This window comes from Chelonoidis abingdonii, chromosome 6 (genome assembly GCF_003597395.2).
Source record: "Chelonoidis abingdonii isolate Lonesome George chromosome 6, CheloAbing_2.0, whole genome shotgun sequence".
NCBI classification, from domain to species: Eukaryota; Metazoa; Chordata; order Testudines; family Testudinidae; genus Chelonoidis; species Chelonoidis abingdonii.
Window position 1 is genome coordinate 95,648,693 of NC_133774.1, and position 27,299 is coordinate 95,675,991.

The following is a 27,299-nucleotide window of genomic DNA, read 5'->3' on the forward strand; positions in this document are numbered from 1 at the left end:
GGAACTATGGGATAACTACGGAATAGCTACCCACAGTGCAATGCTCCAGAAATCGACGCTAGCCTCGGACCATGGACACACACCACCGAATTAATGTGCTTAGTGTGGCTGCATGCACTTGACTTTATACAATTTGTTTTACAAAACCTGTTTATGTAAAATCGGAATAATCCCATAGTGTAGACGTACCCTGTCTGTCCCTCTGGGGATTGGGCAGGGGAGGGGGTGAAGGCCAGATTGATACTATCACACTGCAAACACATTTCTGACAGTTACACCAACTCCCATTGCCCATCCCCAACCCCAGGTTCAGAAATAGTTGAAGTCCCAAGGATATATGGGAGGAACAAGGGAAAGGCAATAAGCGTTATGTGCTTACTTAAAGCACGATTTGTTTTCAAGGAAGCAGAGCTTTACAACACAAAAAAATGGGTAGATAAATGTCTTTATGGTTTAGCGCCTATGCAGAAAATCAAGACATGATTCCAGTAACAATACAGACAAAGACAGCACCTGACACTCTCCCGTGATTAAATGGGCCGTCCTTCACCCCTTGCTCTCCCACAACCTGAAACCTTAACCAATTTCAACCTAAGGGATTAGTGCTCCATAATCAGCCTTCCAGTGCAGTTAGCACCCCTGTCAATGAATGGTGAAAGAAAAGAATGGCTACACCCTCCCCTCCACCCTCAAAAAGAAATTCTGATGTGTTCTTTAAGAGATTGATAGCTCCCGATAGCAGAGATTTGTAAACAAGAGTGAATTGTGAAGACAAAAGCATTGCACAATGACCACATTATTGGGATATGGGTGCCACAGATAGCGTCTGCACAGTTCAGAAACCTCATCCTCTCAAATCCAGCTGTTATTTCTGGACTTTTTTTTTTTTTAAATCGCAACCACCAACGGGCAGTCAGTGTTAATTGCCACACAAACCTGGTGGTGCACTTTCCAACCCCAAATGGTTTGCAATGGATGTATACTAGTCTGGTGATGTCAGCTTTGACAGAGCAATAGACACCGCTTCAGTAATGCCCTGGACTCCCTAAATTGAGTGTTCTGGTGCTGGAGGTTTGGCCCAAGCCCCTCACCCAGCTCCAAGAAGGTCTGTTTCTTCATTTGAAGGTTCTGAAACCACTGTTAGTAATCTCAGATTTTCAAAATGATGTGATTCCACCACACTGTCTTGGTCCTCCTGCATCAGAAGCAATGATCCACCCAAGGTCATACAGTGGCAATACTGTCACACCTGTCCATGTGAGCAGAATGAATTTTCAGTGACCTTCAAGATTATCCATTTTTGACGTCAGAAAATTCTGCTGAAATTCTATCCAGAATCTTGCCAATCTGCTACTCCCATACATAACCATTTGTCCCGCAATAAGGAGGAGGAGAAAAAACAGATCAACATTCCATTGCTCTATGTCTTCCACTCAGTTTGGCAGATGAGAAAGGTGATCAGGAATTGGCAATGTGCGATGGTAAGGGACAGTACCAACATCACACAGCAAAGCAGTTCCCAGAGTCTCTCTTTGAGATGCACAGAACCCTGGGATACTGCCCCTGAAATGGTAGCGCTGACCTTGTGTAACAACAGGGCAGTGTAAATGCAGGTAAACACATACACACACTGTACCCACATTCCAGCACAACATAATAATGTGAATGCAGGGCAGAGTTATGGGAAGCATGCATGAGCATTTATGTGGCCCAATAACCATGTGTACACGTCTATGTGGACATAATCTCAGGCAAACACCTGATAACAGAAAATTTGAGCACAAAACTCAGTTTAGTAAAGTTATAAGGATGTTTTCAGTTGCTTATAATGGGAAGTGCCAGGGAATCTTAATTTTAAGCAGAGCTGCTCCACGCCCCATAACTTAATGTCCTCTCCCTTCCCCACTAATTTCCCTTGTTTTGCTCTTTCCCAGCTCCACTCCTCCCACTGGAGTAACTAATGGTTTAGGCTGTATTGTGTTTTAAAAGGGCATTAGATGGAAGGGAATGGAATTCTGTTATAAACACAAATAAATGTGAGTTATTCTACAAATGTACAGAGAGATCTGAGAAAAAGAAAGGAAATTTGTAAAATAAATCTTTTACACTTTTATTATTTATTTTCTATTTCAGGTCATTTTAGCAGGTTTTTTGCTTCAGCTTAGTCAAGAGAAAAGTAGGAGGCAGCATCTTGAATACTCTTCGCAAACTGGGGAACTGGAGCAGAAGGATAGAAACCAGAATGGAGAGATTTGCATATTTATAGTATACTGATGAAATAACCAATGATTATGCAAATATCTGCATTTTCATTGGCTCTAGTTGTTAGCCACACAGAGATTTACACACAGTACAGTCAGACAGCAGAAGTGATTATGCAAATAACCATTCAGAACTAGAAAGCTCAGAACGTAAAGGGGTAGGGAAGCTTATGTCACTAATTCTATAGTATCCCGCCCTGAGTAGCTGAAACCAATCCACTTCAGTATAACAAGCCAAAATGAAATCATAAGGATGACAAAAGGAAAGCAAATATTATTCAGGGAGATTACTAGGTAGGGACTAACTTCTGCTCAGGAAGCATATGCTGATAATAGGAAAAAAGGAAGTGAAGCATAGGATTACAGATGAATGACTAATTTTTCAACCTAGTTATTTACTTCCCTGCCCTCTGAGTACCTAATTTTCATACTGTTTTATCAGTTGATAGAAGGTAAATGTGTCTGTTTTGACAAACTGGCATGGGATTGCAAGGGTCTTATATGAGCATGTTGTTTCCCCATGATAGGCCCAGTCTTCCTGTGAGTAGGTGAAGTTAGTTTTGGATTTAAAAAACCTCCACACAAAATCAAGTGGATGAGGACTCTTACACATTTACAAGTTTTATGCTTCCTTTATAACCTCATCCTTGTGTTGCAGATGACTATTGGTTGCTATTATCCAGTTGGCTATTCTTATGGGGAGTCTGTAAATGACAAGAACTGCTTGGTCCCAGCTCTTTCCTGTTGACAGAGCTGGCACCAGCATCCCAAGCAGGTGCTTTGGGTGGCATTCTGCAAGGGGCAGCAATCTGATTTTGCTCCCAAGCAATGTGCCAAATTGCCAATGTGGATGGTGGGTCAGTCTGTGTGCTGTTAGGGTGGCATGTGCATTTCTGCAGTGGTGGCAGCTTATGTTCAGCCGTTTGCAGCAGTGCAGTTTCTAAATTGCTGCTACTGTGGAAATGTGTGTGCTGCCCTAACAGTGCATGGACTGCCCCTGCTGTCAGCAGTGGCAATTTGGGGCACTGCTTGAGGCAGCAATCACAGAGCCAGCCCTGCCTATTGAGGTCTGAATGCTTTAAGTATTTAAACTGAATTAGCAGATACACATGCTCTGAATCAAGAGCTAGTGTTCAGTGTTTCAAGATGAGTTATCTGGAAAGGTTAGATAGGAGGAAAGACCTTGCACTTAGCATAGTGAGATTTGAAGCAATGGATCAGTTAGCTGATTTGAGGTAAACTTAGGTGTTTGATAGGAGATGATTTGTGACCAAGGTCAAGTCTACACTATATTTAGTTATCCAAGTCACTCAGGGATGGGGAAAAAATCTACACCCAAGCAACACCAGCAACCTTAACCCATAGACAGCACTAGGTCAGCAGGAGAGCTTCTTCCACTAATGTGTTAAAGGTGAATGAGCATTCTCAGGGTAGTTAACATTAAGCCAGTTTTGGCATTTCAAAGTGAAGTAAGAGAACCCTGTGTGGGACTGGTTTTGAGGCCTGCAGGGTGATGGCAGAAGAGGATATTGAGGGTTAGGATGGAACCAGGATTAAAGAGTTTGTGAATCTAAGTCTCTTTAGAGCAATTACCATAGAGATTTATGCCCAGCAAGTCAGAGCATAATGCTCCCTTTTGGAGCTAATTACAAGCCTTACTTTGACTTTTAGTAAGAGCATTAAGGGAAACAAGAATTTTGTTGACTGAGTAAAAAGTTTTTGCATAAAGACCCTTTGAACAAAGTTGTATGGTCTCATTTGATGGAGCTATTTTAGTTTAATACTGTTACAGAAGTCCATCATTCAACTCTACTGCATGTCTGAGTTAAGTGTAAATTTTGCCTGCTCTTACTGCCATACCAGCTAGATACCTCCTCTCTCAGTAGTCTGCCCTTCTAGAGACACTTTAAGGTTGCTAGCCCTAGTTTCATGCTGCAGTTATACATGCACACTAGACACACCTTATGGACAAGGTTTAAAGCTAACTTTTCAATTAGTGGCCTTGCTGAGCTATCTTTGCATGGAAGCCAATTTTAAGGCATGCTATTCAGTGCCCTTTAGGGGTTAGGCTACTTAGGCACAATTTCAGGTTCAACAACTTCACATTAGAATTTGCCTGTATTTCCAGTGGCTCTTTGAGAAGCTAGATCACATATCCCCATACCTAAAATGGTTAACTGCCATAGGTCACTTTAGGCTCAGTTTGTGGTGCAATTTTTGCTACAGACAAAAGTTAATACTGCCATGGGCTGCATCATTTGAATGTCTGTCCTGTTACAACTTCTGATTCAGGACAAATTACAGAGTTGATGGCTTTGCCCACAAAAGAGTTGTTCAGAAGTTTGAGCTTTTGTATTTATGTAGTAAAACTTCCATCTATCCTTACCCAAGCAAGGCTATCCAAGCCAAATGAGTGTCTGAAGCAAATGTGACATGGCACAAGTCCCACAGGCCTTTTGAGCTGTAGAAAAGTATTACAGATCAATATAACCACACTAGCTCAGGGCAAAATGTGGCCTAACATTTGTGTTGCCTGCCAGGCTCTTTGGCTGTGATCTCCAAGATGCTAGAAGTCCTGGGGCACAGTGGGTGCTCAGCCAGGCTGCCTGCCATGGGTCCATGCTGCTCCTGGCATGTCTGTGCCCCTTGGGGTGGGAAGGGGCAGCAGGTCTCCATGTGCTGCACCCCCAGCACCATCCTCACAGCTCCCATTGGCTGGAAACTGGGCAATAGGAGCTGTGGGGGTGGTACTTACAGACAGAGGCAGTGTACTGAGACCTGCTTCCCCCTGGGGCATGTAGCAACATGCCAGCAGCTGGAAGCTTCTAGGAGTGGCATAAGGAGACCATGGCAAGCAGCCTACCTGAGCATGCCACTGTGCTGCCAGTGGTAAGCACCTCCTGGCCAGAGCTTATACCTTGCACCCCCTCCTGCACCCCAACCCCCTTTGTACCTAGACTCACCCAGACCCTGCACCCCAATTCCCTACCCCAGTCTGGAGCACCTTCCTGCACCCAGACTCCCTCTCAGAATGCCCCCTCTCCATTAGTAGGATAGAGATGTAGAGCCTGGATGACTTATCAAATGTGTGGAGTGATCCCCCCTGTGAAAATTGTCTACCCCCACACTAGCTGCTATAAGCTGAGATAGCCTAAGGTATGGTGCCAACAGCAATGCTAAAACAGCAATAAAAGCCTTCAACATGGATTTAAGATAACTAGATTTGACTTTCCCAGAAATCAGTTCTACAGTTAGCAGCTCCATCCTGAACTGTGCCCTTTGATCTATTGCTTACATTGCAGCACTAGCAGAATGCATAAAATTGAACAGATCTGGTAGATGCCTTAGCTATGGGGTATTGCCAAAACAGATACTGGAAAATTAGTTTAGATTAGCTTTCCCAATTTGAGTTTTAGGGCAGAAAGAAGAATATTTCCTCTTGCTTTAGGCTCACAGGAAAGGTGCCAAGATCCAAGTGACATATCTAGCTGGGACCCCCAAAACTGTTCTAATTCCATTATGTATAATAGAAGAGTCAAGGCGACTAGTCATGTGCAGTGAACATTTTAATTTTAGCATTTAACTTTACAGTGGTTTTGACAGAGCATTCATCCTCTGTACACCCCTAAGGTGTCTCAGGCAGGAAAGATTCACAATTTGTACAAAATTACATGTTTACAAATTTTTGGCAATTTATCTGAATAACCCGTTCTATCGCCAGTGACCCTACCATTGAAAAATGTTTACAATTTACATTGAAATATTTCAAAGTGCTTAATAGTGATTGTTTAATATTTACAAGTGGCCTATACAAGTATGTACAGGTGGTACACTATAGCACAAGTTGTTCCTGGAATATGGCTTTCTATTGAAAGTGCTTTAAATAGTTGGTCAGTGGTAGTACTGACAAATTCAAGGGTTACAGATAAACAGTAACCATCAAAAGCTGAATTGGACATATATTTAGAGTTCTGGTAATCTGTATAAGATATTTACACAAGCTTGCTCCACACACAGGTTTCTTCATTCTTCCATCTTGGAAGAATCTTAGCTACTTGCCTGTTACCATCCAGACAGACTGTAGAACACTCTAGTTGGCAATCAAGCTAGATCGTCATCTGTGCTTACAACTGATATCTGTATGGAAGGAGCAAATGTGTATTAAAAGCAAGTCTTGGGTTGCAAGAAAAAAGTCTAGTCACACTGTGCAAGATGTCCTTCCAGAGACTAAGTTTGTATCTTTGCAAGATTAGTTTTAGGTTTGTCTTTGGAAAGGGGCAAGCTAGAGCTGTGTTACATTAACAAAAAACATTCCTTTTAAAAAGTGACATCTAAAGCAAATTGCACTCCAGTGCTGAGTGTTTGGTAGCTGAAGTGATGAAGCCAGACTTGCTGCTCTGCATGTTACTAGAACCACCTGCTGTCCCACATCCCAAAAGTGGGTAGGGCACTGGCCTCACTTCACCTGCCAATACATACTGGTAAAGGGACATTGTAGAGGGACCCCTGCTTAGAGTAACTGGCTTGTTGGCAAGCCATTCAAATGTATGGCAAACATCCCTGTTGCAACCTTATATTTTGCAAGGCTCATTTGCTAGCATGTTCAATGCCTTAGAGCTCTATGTACCAGGTATCTGCCAGGAATTTTACATGCTGCCTGCCATGGTGGCAAGCCTGGTCTCAGCTGCCTAGAAAGTGGCATATCATAACTGCTGTGGCATTATTTTGCCATCTTCAGCCCAGTATTTTGGCAATGGGTCTTCCTTTGGCCTCCTACTGAAGTATAGGAAGGAGATGGTCTGCACCTCAGACCTGACAATGCCATCCAACTGTTATAGAAAGGTTGGCCAAGTTTGTCAGGAGTAACTACTTTAGAAACCAAGTCAATATTTTGGTATCTTGAGACTTCAGCTATGAAGAGCATAATCTCCAACTGCCATTTGACTCCCAAACCAAGCATCTATACTTACTGCAGGGTAAGTGTGTCCTACTGAACTGCTGTGTCTCCCAATATCAATAGTGAGATCTTCTTCAGTTGTTTTCAAGTAAACAGGATTGTCAAAATTCATGCTTTTCATATTCTTGTGTTGCCAGTTACGCCACATGAAGTAGCCACCTGCTGCTGCCGCCAGTGCCAGTAATACTGAAATAAAAGGAGACAAGTTGTGAGCTAAGCCAAACCAGAAGTCATTCTAGCTGAATGTCAGAGACAAAGTCCTGTAGTAGTCCAGTTTCAATTCTGGCTGGCAATGGCTTGCACCATAGGAAGAAGTTTGTTCTCCTCAACTAGTTTTTAGGACAGGCTTGCGCTACTACTTTTTCTAGTTGCATCTTCACCTTACAATAAGGCCAGTTACCATGCAATGGACTGTTGGTTTTAGAGCTGGTGGAATATGATGGCAGATTTAGGTAGAGAAATCAAGTGATAATGCTCAAGACTTGAATGAATAGATCTTTACAAGTGCATAGTTCCTTTTGTATGGGATGTCACAAATGGAGTAGTTTTAAATGGGCTGAGTTTTAACTCTAGTAGATTTAGTGCCTCTTAAAACTGAGAGTGTCCCTAGCACTGATGTCACAGAATGTTGTGTTCTGCTTTTGGAAGCATCTATTTTGATGAAATTGTTTTCAGACTGGTCAATCCCTTGGAATGTTGAGTTGTACCCAGCCACTCTACAGTAGGGTCTGTCAGAGCACTGCACCCAAGTACATTACCTAGAGGAAGAATAGCCCAGGCAGCTGAAGTTCCTTTGGCAGAACTGACTTCTGACACTGCACTGCTGAAGTTGTGTCCTAGAAGAGGAATACATACAATCTCTATTATTCACTGCTGCTGGGTTGGCTGAATTTAGTCCAAGGCTAGCAGCTTCCTCAGACCATAGCAAAGAATCACCTCTTCTCTACTCATTGTTAAAGCTAGATGGAAGTAAAGAATTCTAGAGCACGTAGCCCCTTAAGTACTCTTCCACTTTCTGCAGTTGCATGAATTTGCATTCCCTAGGGGAAAAAAGTCTGACTGGTAATTTTCATGGCCAACATGAGATGCTAGGCTATCACAAGAGGACACATGCTTGAACTAGCCTTAATACTGCACTACTCACTTGCCTTTTACATCTGTGAAAGCTGAATGTGTTCCCTGATAGCACAAACATGCTAAACCTGTGCATGCAAGTTGTCTGAAGCCAGTTTGTGTACCCTGCTCAGTCACTGTAATGCATGATTGAAAGTGAGTTATTGGGACCAATACCTCCAGAAACTGGTCCAACAGTTGGTGGTTTTTCTGTTGTGCTGGTATCTTTTGTCTCAGTGTAAGCCACAGTAGTTCCAGTACCTAAAACTGGTTATAAAAAATCAAGAACCCAGTTAATCCTGAAGTTCTGAAATAACTTGCTATTAAGCTGTGGTTGTGAGTGTTTAGCAGATGGTAGAATGGTCATGCAGCTTTTAGAGATTTTACTGGATCAAGTTCTTGACTGAGGATGCAATAGGTTTGCTCTGCTAGGAAGTTGCAATCTCAGCTGCTGGGTTTGTTTTTGCTCAGAAGTCTGATGCTTTGGGAAGTATGGCTGGACAGTTAAATATGCCTTTTACATAGAAGCCAATAGCTTGCACCAAAAGTTTGTTACTCCTAGATTTTTAGAATACATCAATTTCACTGTTAATAAAGCTTTGATACAGGAGTGAACCAGATTCCTGGTGTTTCACTACTTAGTGAAAAGTTCAAGTTTCACAGGGGCCTGTTGGTAGCTATCCAGAGCTGTAATATGTAAGCTAGGTAGGCACTGTGTTTGACAGGACATTTAGAGTTTTTGCTCACTCAGTGATTACTGCTGTAATCAAGTCATACATGGATGGGTTTTTGGAGTGCTGATCATAGTGACATTCTGCTGGAGTTCATTAAGTAGCCATGTACCTGTTGAACTAGTTCAAGAGCACACTGTACAAGTTCCTCTGGTCATTTAAGGACCTACTATAGGAATTGTATTCTTGTACAGAGCTTTGCCTGCCATGTAACTACAGTCTAACTCACTGAGTGGCCCTCAGACTAACTGGGCAGGAGATTGTTAACTCCTAATAGAGTATGAGCCTATTCAACTTTAGCACTTACCTGCTATTGTCTGAAGCATAAGTGAATCCCCCACCCAAGCCTGTATCCATTAACATTTGATTAATTACAGAAGTTGCAAGTCAGGCCAGTGGTTCTCAGCCAGAAGTATATGTACTCCCTGGAAGACCTTGATACACCTGGGGGTATGCAAACTCATCTAGATAGCTGCTTAGTTTTACAGGCTTCATAAGAGCACTAGCAAAGTCAATACAAACTAAAATTTCTCCCCCACTCCCATCTACAGACAAAAAGCATTTAGTAATAGTGTGCAGTGACCCTTGTATTTTAGATCTTGATTTTGTAGGCAATTAGTTTAAGTGAGGTGAAACATGCAGTATGGAAGGGGTACAATAGACTGGAAAGGTTGAGAACCATTGAGTTAGGCAAGGTGTGGATGGCTCTGGAAGTTCCAGCTAATAACTCAGTCAGCTCCCCCATCCTGATGGAATGCACAAGGTCTGCTCAGTTATGGTGATGAATATGCAGAAGCCAGGCACAGACTTGCACATAATGCAACAATCATTGCAAGAGTTTATATTTCAGTTATATTGCCACAGTTTAAGTCCCCACATAAATGTTACTCATGTGAGAACAGTAGAGCCTTAAGTCCTAGAGTAATGCTCTAACCTGACAGTTGTCTTGATTGCTCAGTCCCTCATTAGGTCCCCTCTAGAGTAATTTCAGTTGCGTCACTTTACCTTTACACCTGAGGCCATCATCTTGCAGTTTGTATCCAGTAGGACATGCGCAGGCATACTTTGGAGAGTGTTCATTTATCTGGGGAGCAGGCAGGCACAGATACTCACAGCCACCGTTCTTCATGGTCTCATCACACCAGTTTGTGCCTGTTGGCACAGTCAATTTAAAAATCAGACCAGTGCTTTAGTCTTGCAGACAACTGTTTAGCATTGGTACATGGCAGAGGATATACTGATAGTCCATACATACCAGACAGTTTCTAGGCCATGGAACTCAAGCCACACAATATACAACTTTACTCTTTCAGGAGACCTCTGAACAGCCCCCTGCACCACCACCTCTACTGTAGTGCTAGTTCTGCTTAGTGCGCTTTTTGGCCAGATGAGCTCACCTCACTCCCTTACAGGGGAGATTTAAGCTTCTTTAAGATCTACTTAATAGTAGCAAGGCAGAAGTTTACAAAGAAAGTCTAACATTGCCACAGTTTACATCTAGTACCTGAGGGTTGAACAAGCTCGTGATACACAATGATATCCTGAGCATCATTGAGGTTGTTCACTAGTGTAGCCAAGTCAGATCCTGTAAATTTATTGGCACCATAGACTGCTTCATTCTCCCCATCAATCCAGTAGACACGGTCCTAGAAGACAGTTATTGCATCCTATTATGGTTGGGACCAGTTTGGTTTGTCCATCACCAGGGATGGATACGTTCTCCCCTGTGCATGGGGACTGATTTAGTGAGTGCAAGTAATCTGAAGTATCTATGCAGTTCAGCTAGATTAGGATCACTCATGTTGCCTCAACCATAACATGAAGTTTAACTCCTCCATAACTAGCCTTATATATTCAGCTTTGTATTTGCCACTCTGCTTCAGTATAGGAGGCTATAATAATCCCACTGCAGCAGGTTTTCTGCAGTCTATTAGAGTCTCTTGCTGTACCCTGCCCCTTCAAAGGGAGCCTACAGTCAGTTACCTACTGGAATGCTTTGAGACTTATTCTCACCTCGAATATAGTTAGAGCAAGAGGATGAGCAAGAAACTCATTTGATTTTAACACAATCCTACGATCCTGGCCATTCAGATCCACACTGGACAGCATATGTAGCTTTGAATCAAGCCAGTAGAGGCGGCTTTTTACAAGATCTAGGAGGAGAGAAGTTGCATTTTAGCACATTGAATCTGACAAGCACTTGTGTTACCTGGAAAACCTCACTATTCAGATTGCCTTTGAAAGTATTTAACTTTGGGTTAATATAGAGCTGACAAATGCCATTTAGAGTGCATGTGCACCCAGCTTCCACTGGTAGGTTTCCCCACAAGAAAAAATGCACTATTCATATGAGAAGACAGTTGCATTACCACAGTAGCACCTAGATTGATGTTCTCTGGACGGAGATTGACAAATACTTGCCTTAATTATGGCACTACAATGGTACTCCATGTGTTGGTGCTACCTCATGAATGGTGTACCATTTATCTGCAAGCATCTGCTATGGTCAAGCTACCATTAATGGGGAGAACATTTCAAAAGACTTCCAATTCTAAAATTGCCAGCTTTGGTCAAAAGACAGTGGCAGAAGCTTGAATGCATAGTGCCTAGAAGCCATGGCTGCATCCTACGGGTTCAAGGCCTTCTCATTGTTACCATCCACAAGCTTTCCAGGGAGTCTTGACTTGCAGACTGAGATTTCTTGAAGATCTGATGTCTTTCAAACAGACTGACATTTTGGACTCCCAGGGAAGTTAATTTTGCAAAAAAATGAAATACCTAGTGCAATTCCATTAGGCCACTGGATGTCTGTTGTCACCAGTTGCTGTCTACTGAGTCCATTCATTCCTGCCTTTTCTATTTTGGCTGGTTCACCCCAGTCAGACCAGTACATAAAGCTGTAAAGAATCAAGTCATTAGGCAGCCTGCAGTTAGCTATATTGTAGTTTAAGTTACACTTTACATACAAAGTACTGCTTCTTGCATGTTATTGTAGCTACAGGAAGGTCTAGACTTAATTTAGACACTGGCTTGATACAAGACTGAGCCAAGCATCCTCCAGTGTGCTCAACTTGTCACCTTCAAATGGTTGTGTTCTGCCAGCCTGTTGCTAGACAGCTTTCAGCTTACTGCTTTGTAGTTTGCTTACTAATCTAGTTAAGTATAATGCCAAGTCATCTTGCTACTAGTCTGTTTAGAGTGTAATACTCACCCAGAGAGAGGATCCACAGCTATGGAGGCTGGCTCTCTTAGGTCTGTATTAAAGAGAACCTTCCTTTTGGCACCATCAAGACTAGCCACTGAGATACTCTTTAAAGCTGAATCAGTCCAGTAGATGTTCTTGTAAATCCAATCAACAGCAATTGCTGCAGGACTGTGTACATTGCTTATGATTTTTAAGTGTTCGCCCACCTTGTCACGACTATCAAGTGAGGCACTGGAAGAGAAAAGTGATTATTTCATCTAGTGTATGGTGGTTGGAACAGAAGAGATACTCCAGACTGCTACTGGAGTATGTGTACAAACCTTGAACATAAGGATTCTGAAGTAGCTAGCCTCAAAATTGGAAGATTTTAAACTAGACCCACAACCTGCCTTTTGTTCAAAGTTTAGTTCAACCTTTTTAGCTGAAGTCAGAACAGATGGCCTCAAATTGTGCTCATACTTTGGCTGCAACTCCAACTTCAGTGCAGGAGTACATGCACAACTTTGAGTAAGAGTATCCCACTGAATAGCAGTGGGATGACTTCAAGGCTATGGTTACTGAAATTAGCAATTCTTAGAGATTCAAGCTGTACGCAAGAATGCTTGTCTGACTTAAGTTAGAAAGTTTACAAGTCTTTAGCCAGCCACTTTAAGAGCTACAACTTCAGGAGGACAAACTCATGAAAGTTAGAAGCAGGCAGGTTGTTTACCTGAAAATTGCTTTTTGGCTAAAGTCAGCCCAAAAGAGTTTATGCTCAGCAATGTCAGCATCTAGAGCTACGGTGTTTCTTAGCTGCTCTACAAGCTGGAGGTATTCTTTCCTTTCCAGGCCAATCTTCCTGATGTCCCGACGATTAGTGAAAATCAGACATGGTTCTTTTCCTGAAAGTGAAGTTAGAAGTTACCTTCAATTCTAGTATATAGTTGACAGGCCATTCTTACACTAGTATGATCCCAGATGTTTAGAAGCTTTGAGTACAGTGCTGATTGCACATGGTGACTGCTAGACTTGTGTTCTGAGATATTAGTAGGATCTTAAAGTATCAGCCTCCATTGGCTCCCTTATGCTTTCACATCAGCAATAAGTGCTTAGAGGGACAGGTCTCCTGCAGTTTATAGCTCAGCCTGAAAGACTGCCAACTGTTTTTCCCCTTTGCCTCCAAATAGTGTTCTCAATATCTGAGATTACTGAAGGATAAAAAGGTATGTGCTCAATTAAATGCCGCTGGAAGATTACCTGTACCTTACAGAGAATGATGGTTCAAGTGACTTGTTGCAGTGAGGCCTTCAGACTTTGTGCTGTTAAGAGCACAAAGGCTGATTTAGTAAATCCTTGAACCCAATTCATTGGGCAGAGTTTAATCAATCCTCTAGTATATGGCTCCCCATAGTGAACACACTATATGTCACCAGCCAGGTGCAGTAACTCTGGTATACCTTTGTCATAGCTTCTGACAAGGCTCTTTTCTTCTATTTCTAACGCTTTTGGGCTCCTGATAAATTCAGCATTGGAAGTTGTGCTTACCTACTGCCTTGCACACTCCAGTAGCTAGATCCATTTGATAGCCACGGCTACATTCACATTTGTAGCCTCCTTTTAAGTTAATACAGATTTGACTGCAGATCCCAGGATTCTGGCATTCATCAATATCTAAGAAAGACCGTAGAGTTAGTATTGAAACAATAAGACTAACTCATTTAGGGGCCAAGATGGTAGTAGATACTTGCCTCCACATGTTTTCCTGTTTATCAGTTCAAACCCAGCTGGGCAGTCACATTCATACCCAATAACTAGGTCTCTGCAGATATGAGAGCATCCACCATTGTTCACCAGGCATTCATTCGAGTCTGGAATATAGAGTTAAAGTTGCCACAACTGTTTCTGTATCTAATTGAAATCTCAGGCTGTCCATGCCTGTCTATATTAGAAGGCTACTAGTTCTAGAATACACCAGAAAAAATCAAGTACTGGCCAATACTCCTTTTGGAACAGACACTTGTTAAGAGTCCTATAGGGTATGTTGGTGTTCATGTTATTGACATGTAGATAGTTCTGCAAGCACATCAAGTGAACTGACTTCAGCTAAGAGAAGCTCAGTGCTATTTGGAGCTAGGTTTCTGTACTATGTTGTACAGTTATCTGCAGCCTGGTTCATGACTAGGCATAAAGCAGCTATCTAGTCACTTTAGTTATGTGCAAGCTTAAGTTAAAAGACGCAGGCAAGCCACTGTTCAGTTCTAACTAGAAGCAAGATCCTTTAGTCTTTAACTAGCATCCCAAGCATAGAAAGTTACTTAGTGCAAGTGCCTTTTGTCTGATTCTTGCAGACAAGGCTCAGTCTCAAGCCTGTTGAGTGACATTCCAAGCAGGTGGCTCACTTACTGCATTCCTTCAAGGGTTCATCACTCCAGTCCCGGCAGTCTTGCTGCTGATTACACACTTTGCTGATGTCTATGCATTCCCCACTTCTGCACTTGAATTTGCCAGATCCAGTGCACTGATCAACTGTCAAGATAATGAGGGAAAAGGCCATTAGATAAAAATCTAGGAAGTCCTATTATGGAGGAGGAGAGTCTCACCACTTAGTTCTGTTCTTACCACTTTTACAGTTGACCTCATCAGTTCCATCTAGACAGTCTCTTATACCATTACACTGCCTGCTACCATGAATACAATTTCCATCTTCACATCTGAACTGGTCTGGTCTACAAGTCCGGGAAGCTGAAAAGAAGTGCTGCAGAGTTAGAATCCTGAAGGTCTTGGTGACTCAGTTACAGAAGTATTTGAAGCCTTAAGACATTTTGGGAGAGCCAGTGATTGAATGAGGGAAGAGGTAATGAGTTGGAATTTCACTCCTGTAAATAGATATGGAGATATGCCTCTCAGAGCTGGAAGGGACCCTGAAGGGTCATTGAGTCTAGTCCCTTACTTTCACTAGCAGGATCAACTACTGATTTTGCCCCACATCCCTAAGTGGCCCCCTCAGGGACTGAACTCACAACCCTGGGTTTAGCAGGCCGATGCTCAGTTACTTACGGCAGTTTGTTTCATCACTTCCATCCTTGCAGTCTGAGTCTCCATCACATCGCCACTTCTTGTGAATACATTCTCCTGAGCCACATTGCATTTCATTAGGGGAACACTTCACAGGATGGGCAGGCTGACGTCCACATTGCTCTAGAGATTCATCTGACTGGTCTGAACAGTCTGCATCATCATCACATACCCAGCTAATAGGGATACAGCTAGAACTTTTACACTGAAATTCATGTGCTCCACAAGTAGGTGGTGTGCAGTCTAGTTCATCACTACCATCACTGCAGTCATCTTGGCCATTACAGACAAAGTTTTTGGAGATGCATTGCCCACTGGAGCAAGTGAACTCTGCTGGGCTACAAGTTACATTGCCTAGTAAGAGAGGGAATTCAATCAATCAGTGTCAGGATTTTAGACCTATGACTGCATCATCTGGTCTTCTACATCAGGTTAACATTGACATAACTAGTTTTCTACAAAAGGGTATGTCATAAACAGATAGCTAAGGGTTAATGTCTTTCACCTGTAAAGGGTTAACAAACAGCAACCTGCAACACCTGACCAGAGGACAAGATACTTTCAAATCTGGGTGAAGGGAAGCTTGGGTGTGCCTTTTGTTCTGTCTGCTGTGCTCTGGTTTCTGAGAGTGACCACATGTACCCACAGGCTCTCTAGTCTTCTATTCCAATTTTGTAAGTACAAAGGCAGTATAGTCTTTTTAATTGTTTTATTTGCAAATGTGTAGTTTGCTGGAAGTATTTTAAATTGTATTTCTGTTGGAGGATGCTTTTTCTCCAGTTTCTATAAGCTGAAAGACCCTGTAATATTACATCTTGAAATTACAGAGAATTCTTACTCTTTTATTAAAGAGTCTTGTAAAAGACCTGATTAATTTTTTCCCCTGGTTAAGGCAAAGGAAGGGAGTCTGCACTCACCAGGGAATTGGTGGGAAAAAGGGGGAGGAAAAACCTGCTCTGTGTTTCTCCTGGAGAGACAGATAGAGGAGGTGGGGGAGAAAGGTAAATGTCCTCTTTGGTTTAGATTCATGGAGCTTGAATCTGTATTGCCTCTGGGTGAGGGAAAAAGGGGAGGAGGGAGGTGGAATTCCTCTATGTGTTAAGATTCAAGGAGTTGAATCTTAGTGATCTTCCAGGGTAACCCAGGGAGGGAAAGCCTAAGAGAGGCACTAGTGAGGGAAAGAGCTTACTTTCCTTGTATTAAGGTCCAGGGGATCTGGATCTTGGGGAGACCAGAGTTTCAGGCACTCAAAGTCCTGATTGGTGGCAGCGTATCAGATCTAAGCTGGTAATTAAGCTTAGAGGAATTCATGCTAGTACCTCATTTTTTGGACTCTAAGGTTCAGATTGGGGAAAGATACTATGACAGGGTAGCAGTGAAGATCACTTTTGCAAGTATTTACTTCAGAAATTCCAGTCAGCCAATGCAGTCATTGAATGCCAATTGTTCTAGTTTCTTAGGTTCATATCCCGTATTTGGGAATTCTAGTAATCTATACCAATGCAAGCCTTTACTCTGAAGCCTGGTATAGCATCTAAATCTTAGACTTAAGAGTATCAACTCCAAGGACAGTTTTAGAATGATCTTTGGCACTGTGCCTTGCATCTTCAACTCAACAAAATACAGAGGATGTGCATTCAGTGATACCACCATGACATACACGGGTTGTTTCTTGAACATCTGACTGAAGGGCAGTGAGGAAGTTCTGCTCTGCACTCTTCTTTGCAAGTACAGGCTGGGGAAAGCTAGATTTTAGTATGATCTTTGGTAACATCTGTTAAGAAAAATAAGCTGTTGTCTAAATCTAGGGATAGAGCCCTTTTAGTACATGTTTAGAAGGTGATAAATTTGTTAATGTAGCAGCTAAAGCCATCTGCCATAAGGCTTTATAGAATGGCAGCTTTACAAAGTCCAAATGACAAGGGACTAGCCACATGAGTATTACAGTACTGAGTGGATCACCACTAAGCAAATGCCATTAGTTTTGCTCTCCAATGAACTGTATAATAGTATGGAGATAGAATGGACTACTACTTAGCTACTGCAGAGAGCCTGGCAGTTGGTACTCAAACTATAATTCAGATTGAGTTAGGAGGCTGTGTTCTTGCTTAGAGGAACTTAGCCTTTTAAATTTGTCTAATATTAGACCCATACCAGCACTTACAAGTGTAGTATGACCAAAATGAACAAGTTTTAAAATCACTTACACAGTTGAACTTGCTATAGGACTGGGCAGAGTAGTGTTTGATTATATGATGTGACTATACTAACAAACTCCAGTTGAGTTTACAGAAGTTAGTTCTAAGAGCACTGGTTGGCTATTTTACACAGCTAGCTCATCTTCAGGCCAAGTACATTTGGAAAAAGCTATACAGGCTGCCATGCGTTTCCTTCCCTTACCACAATTCTCTTCGTCTTCACCACTGTCACAGTCATTTTCACCATCACATTTCCAGGACAGAGGGATACACTGAGTTGATCGAGGACCACAGCTGATTTCGTTTACCCGGCACGTTCTCATGTCTATTGAGGATTGAATTTGGAGAGACAGGGGTCAGTTTCAAGAGCTACTTAAGAAGTCTAGAGTTTAGGTTTTAAAGTTTCTACTGAAAGCAGTTTAGGATTCAGACTAGTGTTTAAATCCTGACATTACACTTTCACAAATAGCAAAGCTGCCGTAGGTTGACTGCTGTTGGCATGGACAGTGAAAAGTGAAATGCAGAGTCAGTTCTAATAGCCACTGAGAAGGGCTTCAGGTCTTTCTAGGAGAGGAAAAATGGTTTTATCTGGACTATGGAGTTACAGGTTACCTTATGAATTATGCTGATGGTATTTCTGATGTCTATTTGTATGGCATGTGTAGTTATTTTAGATTTACTGTTTCATTCTCAGGGGAGGAGTGATACAGGGTAGGGTTAAGTTAGTTAAGAAGGCAGTTAAGGCTGCATGTGCAGTTGCATGAAAGTTTTACTTGGTTTTTCCCCTTTGTTAATACTGTAGCAGTGGTGCATGAACTGGCTTTCAGGGGCAGCCAGGGCTACGTGGTACCCTTTAGAGTGCTGTACTCACAATCAAGAGGGTTAGAAACTGAGTTAAGGTCTTCTACTCTGGTTCCTGCAACTGAATTGGAGTCTACAGAATGCATCAATGGCAGGAGGACAAAGCAATCCCAGGACATGCTCAAACATCTTCAGACATTCTATTACAGATATCCCTGTTCCAGATTCCCTTTTAGTGGAAATGTAACAGCCTTAGTAGCCCACAGATCTGCCTAGGATTACAAAAAGGTAATGGGGGCTTTATGCAGGTACCCAAAGATTACATTGGACACTGAAGTCTCTCCTGTTCCTGAGAAGATCATTTTTAACTCTGAAGACTGTTCCTTGAAGGGGATTGCAAAGAGCTGAGAATACCTTAGTACCTTAAGTCGACGGTAACTTGGGGAACAGCTCAAGCAGCAGGTATATGCAACTGATTGCTTAGAATAAGAGGTTAGTTTTAAACCTAGGAGTTATGACGACAGGCAACAAGATGGACAGTTTTTCGTTGAAAGATTGTTTTCCTACTCAGATTAATTTAATTTGATTGTCAGCACAGTGATAGGCTCACTTACGGCACAGTTCAGGGCTTTCATCAGATCCATCTTCACAGTCTGGGTCCCCATCACACTGCCACCTGTTAGGGACACACTGACCACTGCTGCACACAAAGTCAGATTCAGCACAGGTCTTCTTCACTGCAAAGTAAGAGTTCCAGTATGTTTAAATACAATTATATCTTAACAGCTAATCTCCTAGAGTGATTAAGGACCTTAGATGCCACAAGCATTTTACTGCAAGCCTAATGTCTAGGATACTCTGTTATGAGTGAACTTCTGGATAGTTGTACCAATTAATATGTTTGCTATGAGCAGTGAGTTTTTTTACAGCCTTCAAAAAATTGCCACTGTGGAGGGAAGAATGAAGATAATGCTCTAAGCTGCTTTATAAAGCACTAGTAGTTTGTGTATTGGATGCAAAGAAAGTGGTCTTTTCAAAGAGTTAAGCTATTACAGATGCAAGACAAACATCTGCTTGTATCCATTTGTAAGATGCACAAGTACAGCAATCCAGCCAATATCTAGCCAACAATTCATGAGTTGAGTTGATCAGTGGAGATCTTAAATCTAAGTCTGAAGTGTTAATAACCTCAGCCTAATCTAGACTAACAGGCAAGAATTCTAAGTTGTACACAAGGGGGAACTCAAAATAAAGTCAGACCGAATTAGAGTGGTTTTCGCCTCTGCATTACAGCTTAAAGCTTATACACAAGTACTTAGCCTGGGTGGAAAGGAACAGCTTTTGGTCTTTCACACTTCCATGTTTTGCTTTCACGAGGCCAGCAAGAGAAGTCTAGTTTGGTAGTAAAGATGTTACCTTTGAACATCAGTTCTCATTTCCAGTTATGGGGAAGGTGAAGGAAGTTGCACTCTGTCAATATTTGTTTGAAGTAAGATATGGAACTATTGACATTAAGAATAATCTTGCCAAGATGTTTGCTAAAAAAGTAGGTGTAGCAGAGATGTACAGCCACTGTAGAGTACGTTTGCTGGCAGATGAAGTTTCATTTCACCTAATGTGGTGCTCTGACAGATTTGAACCAACAACTCTTGTTTTTGAAGAGCTAAATCTGCAAGAGATTAGTGTTCCTCTTTTGCACAGGAAATTCAATTCAGTCCTTTAACAAATGCAAGTATTTATTTAATTAGTGATTAGTCATTTCCAGCATGTCTAATCACATGTTGGAAATGGATACCAGGGGGAATTTAATACTACCTGATCTGCTAGGGGAAAGGAAGTGGAGGCTGTAATCCATAATAATGTCACTATTAATCTATTATGATTTGTTATTTTAGAAGATAAGAGTTGGTTTAACAAATTCTTGAAGGCAAAGTTGCACTGCAGTGGTAAACTGGTTTGAAGTAGAAATATGTAGCTAGTTCAGAGGGACACTGCAGGAGAAAGCAAGGAACAGCATGCTAGCTAGTTTTCCGCCCCTTTTCAGCTCCATGTACGTCAAGGGATTGGTGACAAAATGGTCTAGGACTGCACAGGCATCTGTAAGGATCTTGGACAGAAGGAAGCTGACCAGTTGTCAGTTTTCTTGTACAACCCTTTCTAAGAATTAATTAGATTGTCCCTGGACAATGAGAGCTATGGACCACCATTGCAGACATTTGGAAAGAGGAGTACCCCTAAAGATAACCTCATGGGGAAGCCAAATGAAGTACTTGATAGATTTTAAGCTGTTCAACCACCTAGGTAGATGTTTGTCAGAGACTCAGCTTTATGCTCAAATTTGACACTATCTTAAGTGATGTCTTTATAGCCATGGGAGGGGTCAATTACCTTGAACTAGACAGAACAAGTTGTTTTGAGGTTCAGCTAAGGTACTATAGCTGCCCGGACTCAGTCCTGAATGCAATTTTTAAAGCTACACCTGTGTGAGAACACACACTATTCTTGAACAAGATCAAGATGGCATCAGATTTGGATATCCTATAAAACCCTAGTTTGAGCCAATTGACTTCCTCCCTCTGCCTGGCTTACTCAACACTAGCCAGATATTAGCATTAGTGGAACTCTTCTCCTAAGCAAGACTGTTATGCCCCACCAATGGAGTTCTTACTCAAGGAGGACTTTGCAGTTGTACAAGGGCTTACCACAGGATCTTTCATCACTACCATCAGAACAGTCTTCATCTCCATCACACTTCCATAACAGAGTTATACAGCGTCCATTACTGCACTGGAATTGAGATTCTTCACATTTTGCTCTTGCACCTTGAGGTAAGAAGGTCAGTTTAGTCAAGCTACTACAGGTATATTTTACTGTAGTCTGTTTAGCACTGGAAGCTTTTGCTCAAGATAGTGGGACAAGAACTGAATCCTTTGTTTACAAAGACTGCAGAGGTCATTAAGAATGCTTACTCGGTGTTCATTAGTAGTTAGATCAGTGGTTCACCAACGGTACATATACTCCCATGGGCACATCAACTCATCTAGATATTTGCTTATTTTACAACAGACTACATAAGAGCACTAGCAAAGTCAGTACAAACTAAGATTCCATACAGCAATAGTAACTTGTCTATGTGCTATACACTGAAACAGAAGTACAATATTTATATTCCAATTTATTTTGTCATTAAATTGCTTGCTCTACCATTTGTCAGTAATAGTGTGCTGTGACACTTGTCTGATTTTGTAATTAGTATAAAGGAGGTACACTTGGAAGTATGCAAGACAGATACCTGAAAGGGGCACAGACTGAAAAGGTTGAGAGCTACTTGATTGCATCATTCACATCTGTTGCTGTAGTTATTTCAGGCCAGTGTCTCATGACACTTCACAAGGTGGACACCACATTTGACTCAGGAATTTAGTGGAGAAGTTCACTGATATAGTATCAACTGAGTTGCCAAGAGGCCAGAGACTTAGAATAATGTCATTGCTAAATGACCACAGTCTTTGCCTTGCAGTTTGCAAGACTACTTGTTTCATGGATGTTTTAGATACAGAACACTTAGGTGGACGAATACCTCTTTTCATGGGCCTTTTCTACTTGGAAGCAAAAGTAGGTAGTGTGGGGGAAAGATTACCTGCTGACTTCAAATGCAAGACTGTCTCACTCTGCATCACTGAACTATACAAGAGTTCTTTTCTTACAGTTTGGACAATATTTAAGTAGACTATTTGGTTAAGTGTGGCATGGTGAGGTTTAGTGGATTGAAATTCACTAATCTAGGAAGCTTTAAGAATGACTTGTCATATCCTGTGATGTTCTCCATGCCAGTATCTCATGTTACCTCACTATGGCAGAAATAGACATAGCCTTGTTGCAAGGGCAAATGTGTTGACAGCTGTGGCATCTACACACTTGTGTTCCTCAGTTAGGTGCTTTAGAAAGGAGCCCAGCCTATTTTATGTCTGTGACAGCTTACGGAGGAAGGCTAGCTTTCAGCTCTATTGTGGAAGTTTAAGAAGAGTTTCCTACTACATGGAAATTAAGGAGTCTGGCAATAGTATGCCGTTACATACTCTGCTGGTCAGTAGAGCTTCAAATCCAGGGCAGCAGAACAAACTAACAAATCACTAGGTCTCCCAACTGTTGACAGAAGGGCAACCCCCATAATGCTTTAGGGAAAACCAGATAGTGTTAACACCACTTAGAAAGATGAGCTTTAACCAGGTCCCTGTAAGTTACATGTTTACATGAGTACCACAAGTGTATGGATGCCACTTTTGACATCACCCCAGCATCAAGGACTGTAGTTCTTGACCTAAGTTCAGTTTTAGCATGTGTTCATGGCTAATGAATAGGTGCACATCCTTCTCCCCATGCTTAGGATGAGGGGGCATATGGTCTTAGTATTAGTTTACAGCACTCTTAAGTTTTAACCATTAGAAGTTCAAGGATAAGTGTTGTGCCTTATGTAGACCTTTTGTGCATGGGCAGTTCAGTTAGATTGCCTTTGTTTGGCATTGGTTTTAGTTAGAAGTGTGAAGTATTTGTCAATAGGATTTGAAGGCAGTACCTCAGATTAGAAGTCAGTTTTATTTTCTGCACTAGAATTGTTTGCCAAGTGTTTGAGTTAGGGAGAGATGGGCACAAGTGTATAGTTCTGGTGCACTATTATGGATTCTGTTTGCAAGCTGGAATTGCTACAGCTTTCTGTACAGGTTTCCCCCCCCATACCAGCTTGTTCTATGGAAGCTGAATGACCCTATTCCTCATAGGATAATCACATTATGCCACACAGACACTGATATCAACCTAGTACCTGCTTCAGTACAGCAGCAGTTTCCCTAGCAGTTGCACAAGCCTTGTGCTTACATTTGTGTCTTAAGGTCTAGAGGAGTGACTATAGCAAAAGCAAGAGTTCTGCTTCTCCCTTGTTTGTTGCATCATTTGACAAGTTTTTATTGGCATCAAGGCATCTATTTTTAGCTTTTACAAGAAACCCCCCCCCCATTTGTTGTTTGCAATCTATTCTAGATAGAGTAGACTGCAAGCCAGTACATAAGTATCTTCAACTATAGTACAAGATCACAGTCAACTTGCTGACTTAGCAGCAAGTCCACTGCATAACATGGGGTAGCCATCAACTTGCCACCAGGTGGTCCCAAAAGTACTGGCAGAACAAATTGGGTGAGGGCAAGTGCAAACTCACCTGCATAACATCCAGTTTTGTCAATGCATGCTGTACTGCCAAATATCAGCCTACATTAGGAAGCCAATGTATTTCAAGTTTTGTATGCAACTTGTCTTTAACAGTTTAAGCATCTTTCACTGCTACAATGTCTGACAAGCAGATATGACAGATCTAATCAAACTGATCTAGTTTGACATTTTCTAGAATGTGTTACAATAGTGAAATACCAGTTAAACCAAACTGATTTAGTCAGATCTTTGCTATTATCCACTCCTGCATGACATGCAAGGCTGAAGTTAACTAGCCAGCGGAGTGGGCAGGTAGTCAGAAGCAAACATGCTATTGTTTGGGGCAGATGAAGATACTGACAGGCCCTAATCTAGCATGAGATAGATCTAGTGTTTTGGGACTCTTCATTCCCATGCCAAAATGGGATCATTCAAGAAAAAAAAAAAAACAGTTTTAAATACCACATTCAGAAAGCATGCCTAGTTGTAGACGCAACATCTACATAGAACACATTACTACAACTCTAGTGACATCTGCATTATTCTATACAAGTCTGCATTTATGCATTTAACTCCAGGGGAAGTTTAATCACTTGATACTTCCATTTAATTGCTACTGCAGCAGTTCATTTAAGTAATAGTACTAGTCTGTAGGAACAAGTAGTTAACCTTTGCTATTTAAGGATGTGTTTTGTTCCAAAAGACTTCTAGTTTTAGGGCTCTGAACCAGCTACACAACACACCTGCTCTTCAAGTGACTTTAAGTTATTTTGGCACTAGAATAGTAATAGCTTACACCCCACAGAAGAGCCTTCAAATTAAGCATTAGTGTCTGTATTTCTGTCTTTAGACTCAGAAGTACTTGTCTTTTGCCACATACTGGAGTAGTGGCAGAGCTATCCTCTACCTTGGATTTCTTCCTCCCCCTCCCAATTTGTTACATACTAGACACTGCCAGCTAATGCTTAGAGTTTGCATAGTACTTTGGGAATGGGTTCTGTGAAGTGCTGCAAGCAGTTAGCTAGCAACAGTAACCTAGAAGCAGAAGTTGCTGATTATATTGGACATAGGCATGAAAGGGCAAGGTCACATCTTTAGTGTTTTGATGTTAAGTACTTAGATTACAGATCATTACCATTTGACTCTGATTCTGGATGCATGAGCCCCTTTACCTTATGGGGTGTTCATACCAGTAGGTCTATATTGACCAGTAGTTCTTACCCAACTGCTTTAGCTGGTTTCAGCCTAAGCCACTTCAGTTGTACATAGCTATGCACCTTTATTTTTGGCATTTACCAGTTTTCAAAAAGCTACTTCTAACATTACTGATTTTCACCCAGATTGGAAAGGGCAGGGTCCCAGCCCTTTCCAGACTCCCTAACAGACTCCAGCTTGTCTGTTTCTTCTGCAGAGATAGCAGGGGAGTGAAACAGGCAAGGAGCTGGGCCCTGGCAAGTGAGACTGACTAGTACAGCAACAAGCCTGCACCCATTAAATACTGCTCCCCCATCCTCCACAGCCAGCAGCATCCCCTCCTGACCCCAGACCTTCAGCACAGCCCCACGCAGGGGAAGCTGGGAGGGATGAGCTGAAGGGTCCTACCCAACCATCCGCTTCTCGCCTAACCTGCTTCCCATCCAGGGCCTGTTGCTGCAGCAGCATTCAGGAGGCCTACATGGAGCAGAAGTCTTCAGTTACTATATTGAGTATCCTCCTGTGATTGTCAGGTACTCCCCTTTCTGTAGGAGAAACTGTGACCCTCCCAAGTCTCCCTCCCACACCCCCTAATTGTGAGCCTGCTCTGAGCAGAGGGGCTCAATGCTTTTGTTAAGGTCATGCTTTGTCAGTGATCTCACTGTTACACCACTCAAGATTGGAAAGAAACAGATTTCATTACTACTTTGTATATGATAGAGGGAGTATTACATGCTCTTCCCTTTATCCCTGGGAGCAGTTCTAGCTACTTCATGCTTTCTCTATGGCAAAGAGCTTGTCATATGAAGAGCTGATACTGACTAAGGAAATCTGCTTGGAGGTGTTGACTCTGTCCCTTTCCAGAAGTAAGGAGTAGCTACTGGAAGTGTCAGCAAGGCCTCTGATAGTGTGGCATTTTCTAAAATGCCACTTTTTCTCCCAACTAACCCACCATTTCCTAATCCTAAAAATCTCTCAAGTTAACTAGTACATGCAGCAGTTGCCAGACAGCAACAATGCAAGTCATCATAACAGGTCTGGTGAACCCTAATTGATGGTTGTTTTGATTTGATGTCTTGACCAATAGCCAAGGTATCATTGCAAGTGTTAGCTTTTTGGTTTAGCAGCTGTAGGCAGAACAGCTTAAAAAAAGACTCACATATGGGCTTAAACACACACTCAGGATAATTAAATCTAAGCTCTTTCAGGTTTGTGGCTATAAACTCAAAGTTCACTCCCTCTCCACAATGCCAACCAAAAAACATTTACACAAAAATAGAAACTGTAGTTGGCCTGAGCTGGGGCCAGTGTCACTAGCTACTAGACCAACACAGGAACCACTAGACAACTCCTGAAATATACCCATTCAGTATTTAGCTATACTGTATTGGATAGCTTGTAAGTGCATACTACAGTCTCCCTCTCCCCCACCCTCCCATTATGCAAGCCCTTCAGCCTCTTTCCCCACACCCAAACATCCTACAGCTGGAATAAGGAGGCATCCAAGTATAATTAGCCCCTATTATTGTGACAAGTACCATGAACCTTACCATGCTTCTTGCAGGGATTGTAAATAGAGTGAAATTCTGTAATGGGCTCTTACAAAACTCAGTCATTTCCTCAGTGTTTACTGTTTGGATGGCAAACTAATAAAGCCATAGGGATTGAGGCCCACCTACCACCATCCACGACAAGTGGGGAAGTCCAGGTCTGACAGGGAATCATTCCCCTCCCACGTAGGAGAGGAAGGAGGGGTACTCCCCTCCATAAGCTATTGATCTGCCCAGGTCTTCAGGCCACAGGGCTCCGACTTTCCCATGCTCCTGCACGCTCAGGAGAGGCAAGATCCATGCTTGTTACTCAGCTGCTGAGCTATGGAGGAGCAGCAGTTCTTCCACCACTTTCCCTGCGTGGCCCTCCCCCCGAAACACGGCTCGTCACGAGCCTGCCTGAGCGTGCTCGCGCGCCCTGCTTTCCTCCAGTGGGACCCTCTGGCTGCAGCAGCTCAGTAACCTAAATGCAGTTGGATTGAAGGCAGGATTCCCCAGCACGCGCCGGGGGTGGGGAAAGGAACTAAATCCCCATTGTCCCCGCAGCGGTGCCTCACGTGAAAACGGGCTCGGTGTCAATTCAACAGCACGCGCCCACCCCCTACCGGCCCGGCTGCAGGGCCGAGACACACAGGGGAGGCGGGGAGGGAGCAGGGACACCACATACAAACGCCCCGCGCCCCACGATCGCTACTCACCTTGCACAGAGCCGCGCTCGACCAGCAGCCAGCAGAGCGTCGCCAGGAGCCAGAGCCCCCGGAGCGAGAACGTGCCCATACTGTGCAGCAGCTGCTGCGCGCACAACAAGTTAGCAGCCTCCGCGGAGGTGGGGCGGGGGAAGCTCCCCTGTTTTCGGCACCTTGCCCGGCCGCCTGCAGGGAAGACAGCTCCGGCAGAAAGGAGGGGAGCGCGCACACCGACCCGGGCTGGTGGGGAGTAGCGAGCCAGAGACATGCACAAGGGGGAGGGTGTCCCCACGACGCTTTTATACGAACCGCCCAGCTCCTGTGTGCGGCGGCCGCCGGTGACTCAC

The 27,299-nt window shown here is 42.7% G+C and overlaps 1 protein-coding gene across 2 annotated transcripts; it reads right to left on the reverse strand.

Moving 5' to 3' along the window:
- Window positions 1-5,809: 5,809 nt before the first annotated feature.
- On the reverse strand, window positions 5,810-27,299 carry VLDLR (very low density lipoprotein receptor). Of its 2 annotated transcripts, XM_032801806.2 has the most exons (19): window positions 26,965-27,299; window positions 21,023-21,142; window positions 18,935-19,057; window positions 17,722-17,844; window positions 15,304-15,675; window positions 14,866-14,988; window positions 14,650-14,772; window positions 13,995-14,114; window positions 13,792-13,917; window positions 12,977-13,148; window positions 12,274-12,498; window positions 11,841-11,959; window positions 11,076-11,215; window positions 10,567-10,708; window positions 10,068-10,214; window positions 8,509-8,598; window positions 7,977-8,054; window positions 7,232-7,404; window positions 5,810-6,398 (listed from the first exon to the last, which is right to left on the reverse strand). In XM_032801806.2, exons 1-19 carry the CDS (start codon window positions 27,218-27,220, stop codon window positions 6,363-6,365), a joined length of 2,808 nt encoding a protein of 935 aa, XP_032657697.1. In that variant the 5' UTR covers window positions 27,221-27,299; the 3' UTR covers window positions 5,810-6,362. The 2 variants fall into 2 exon arrangements, with proteins under 2 accessions (XP_032657697.1, XP_032657698.1); XM_032801807.2 differs by lacking the exon at window positions 8,509-8,598.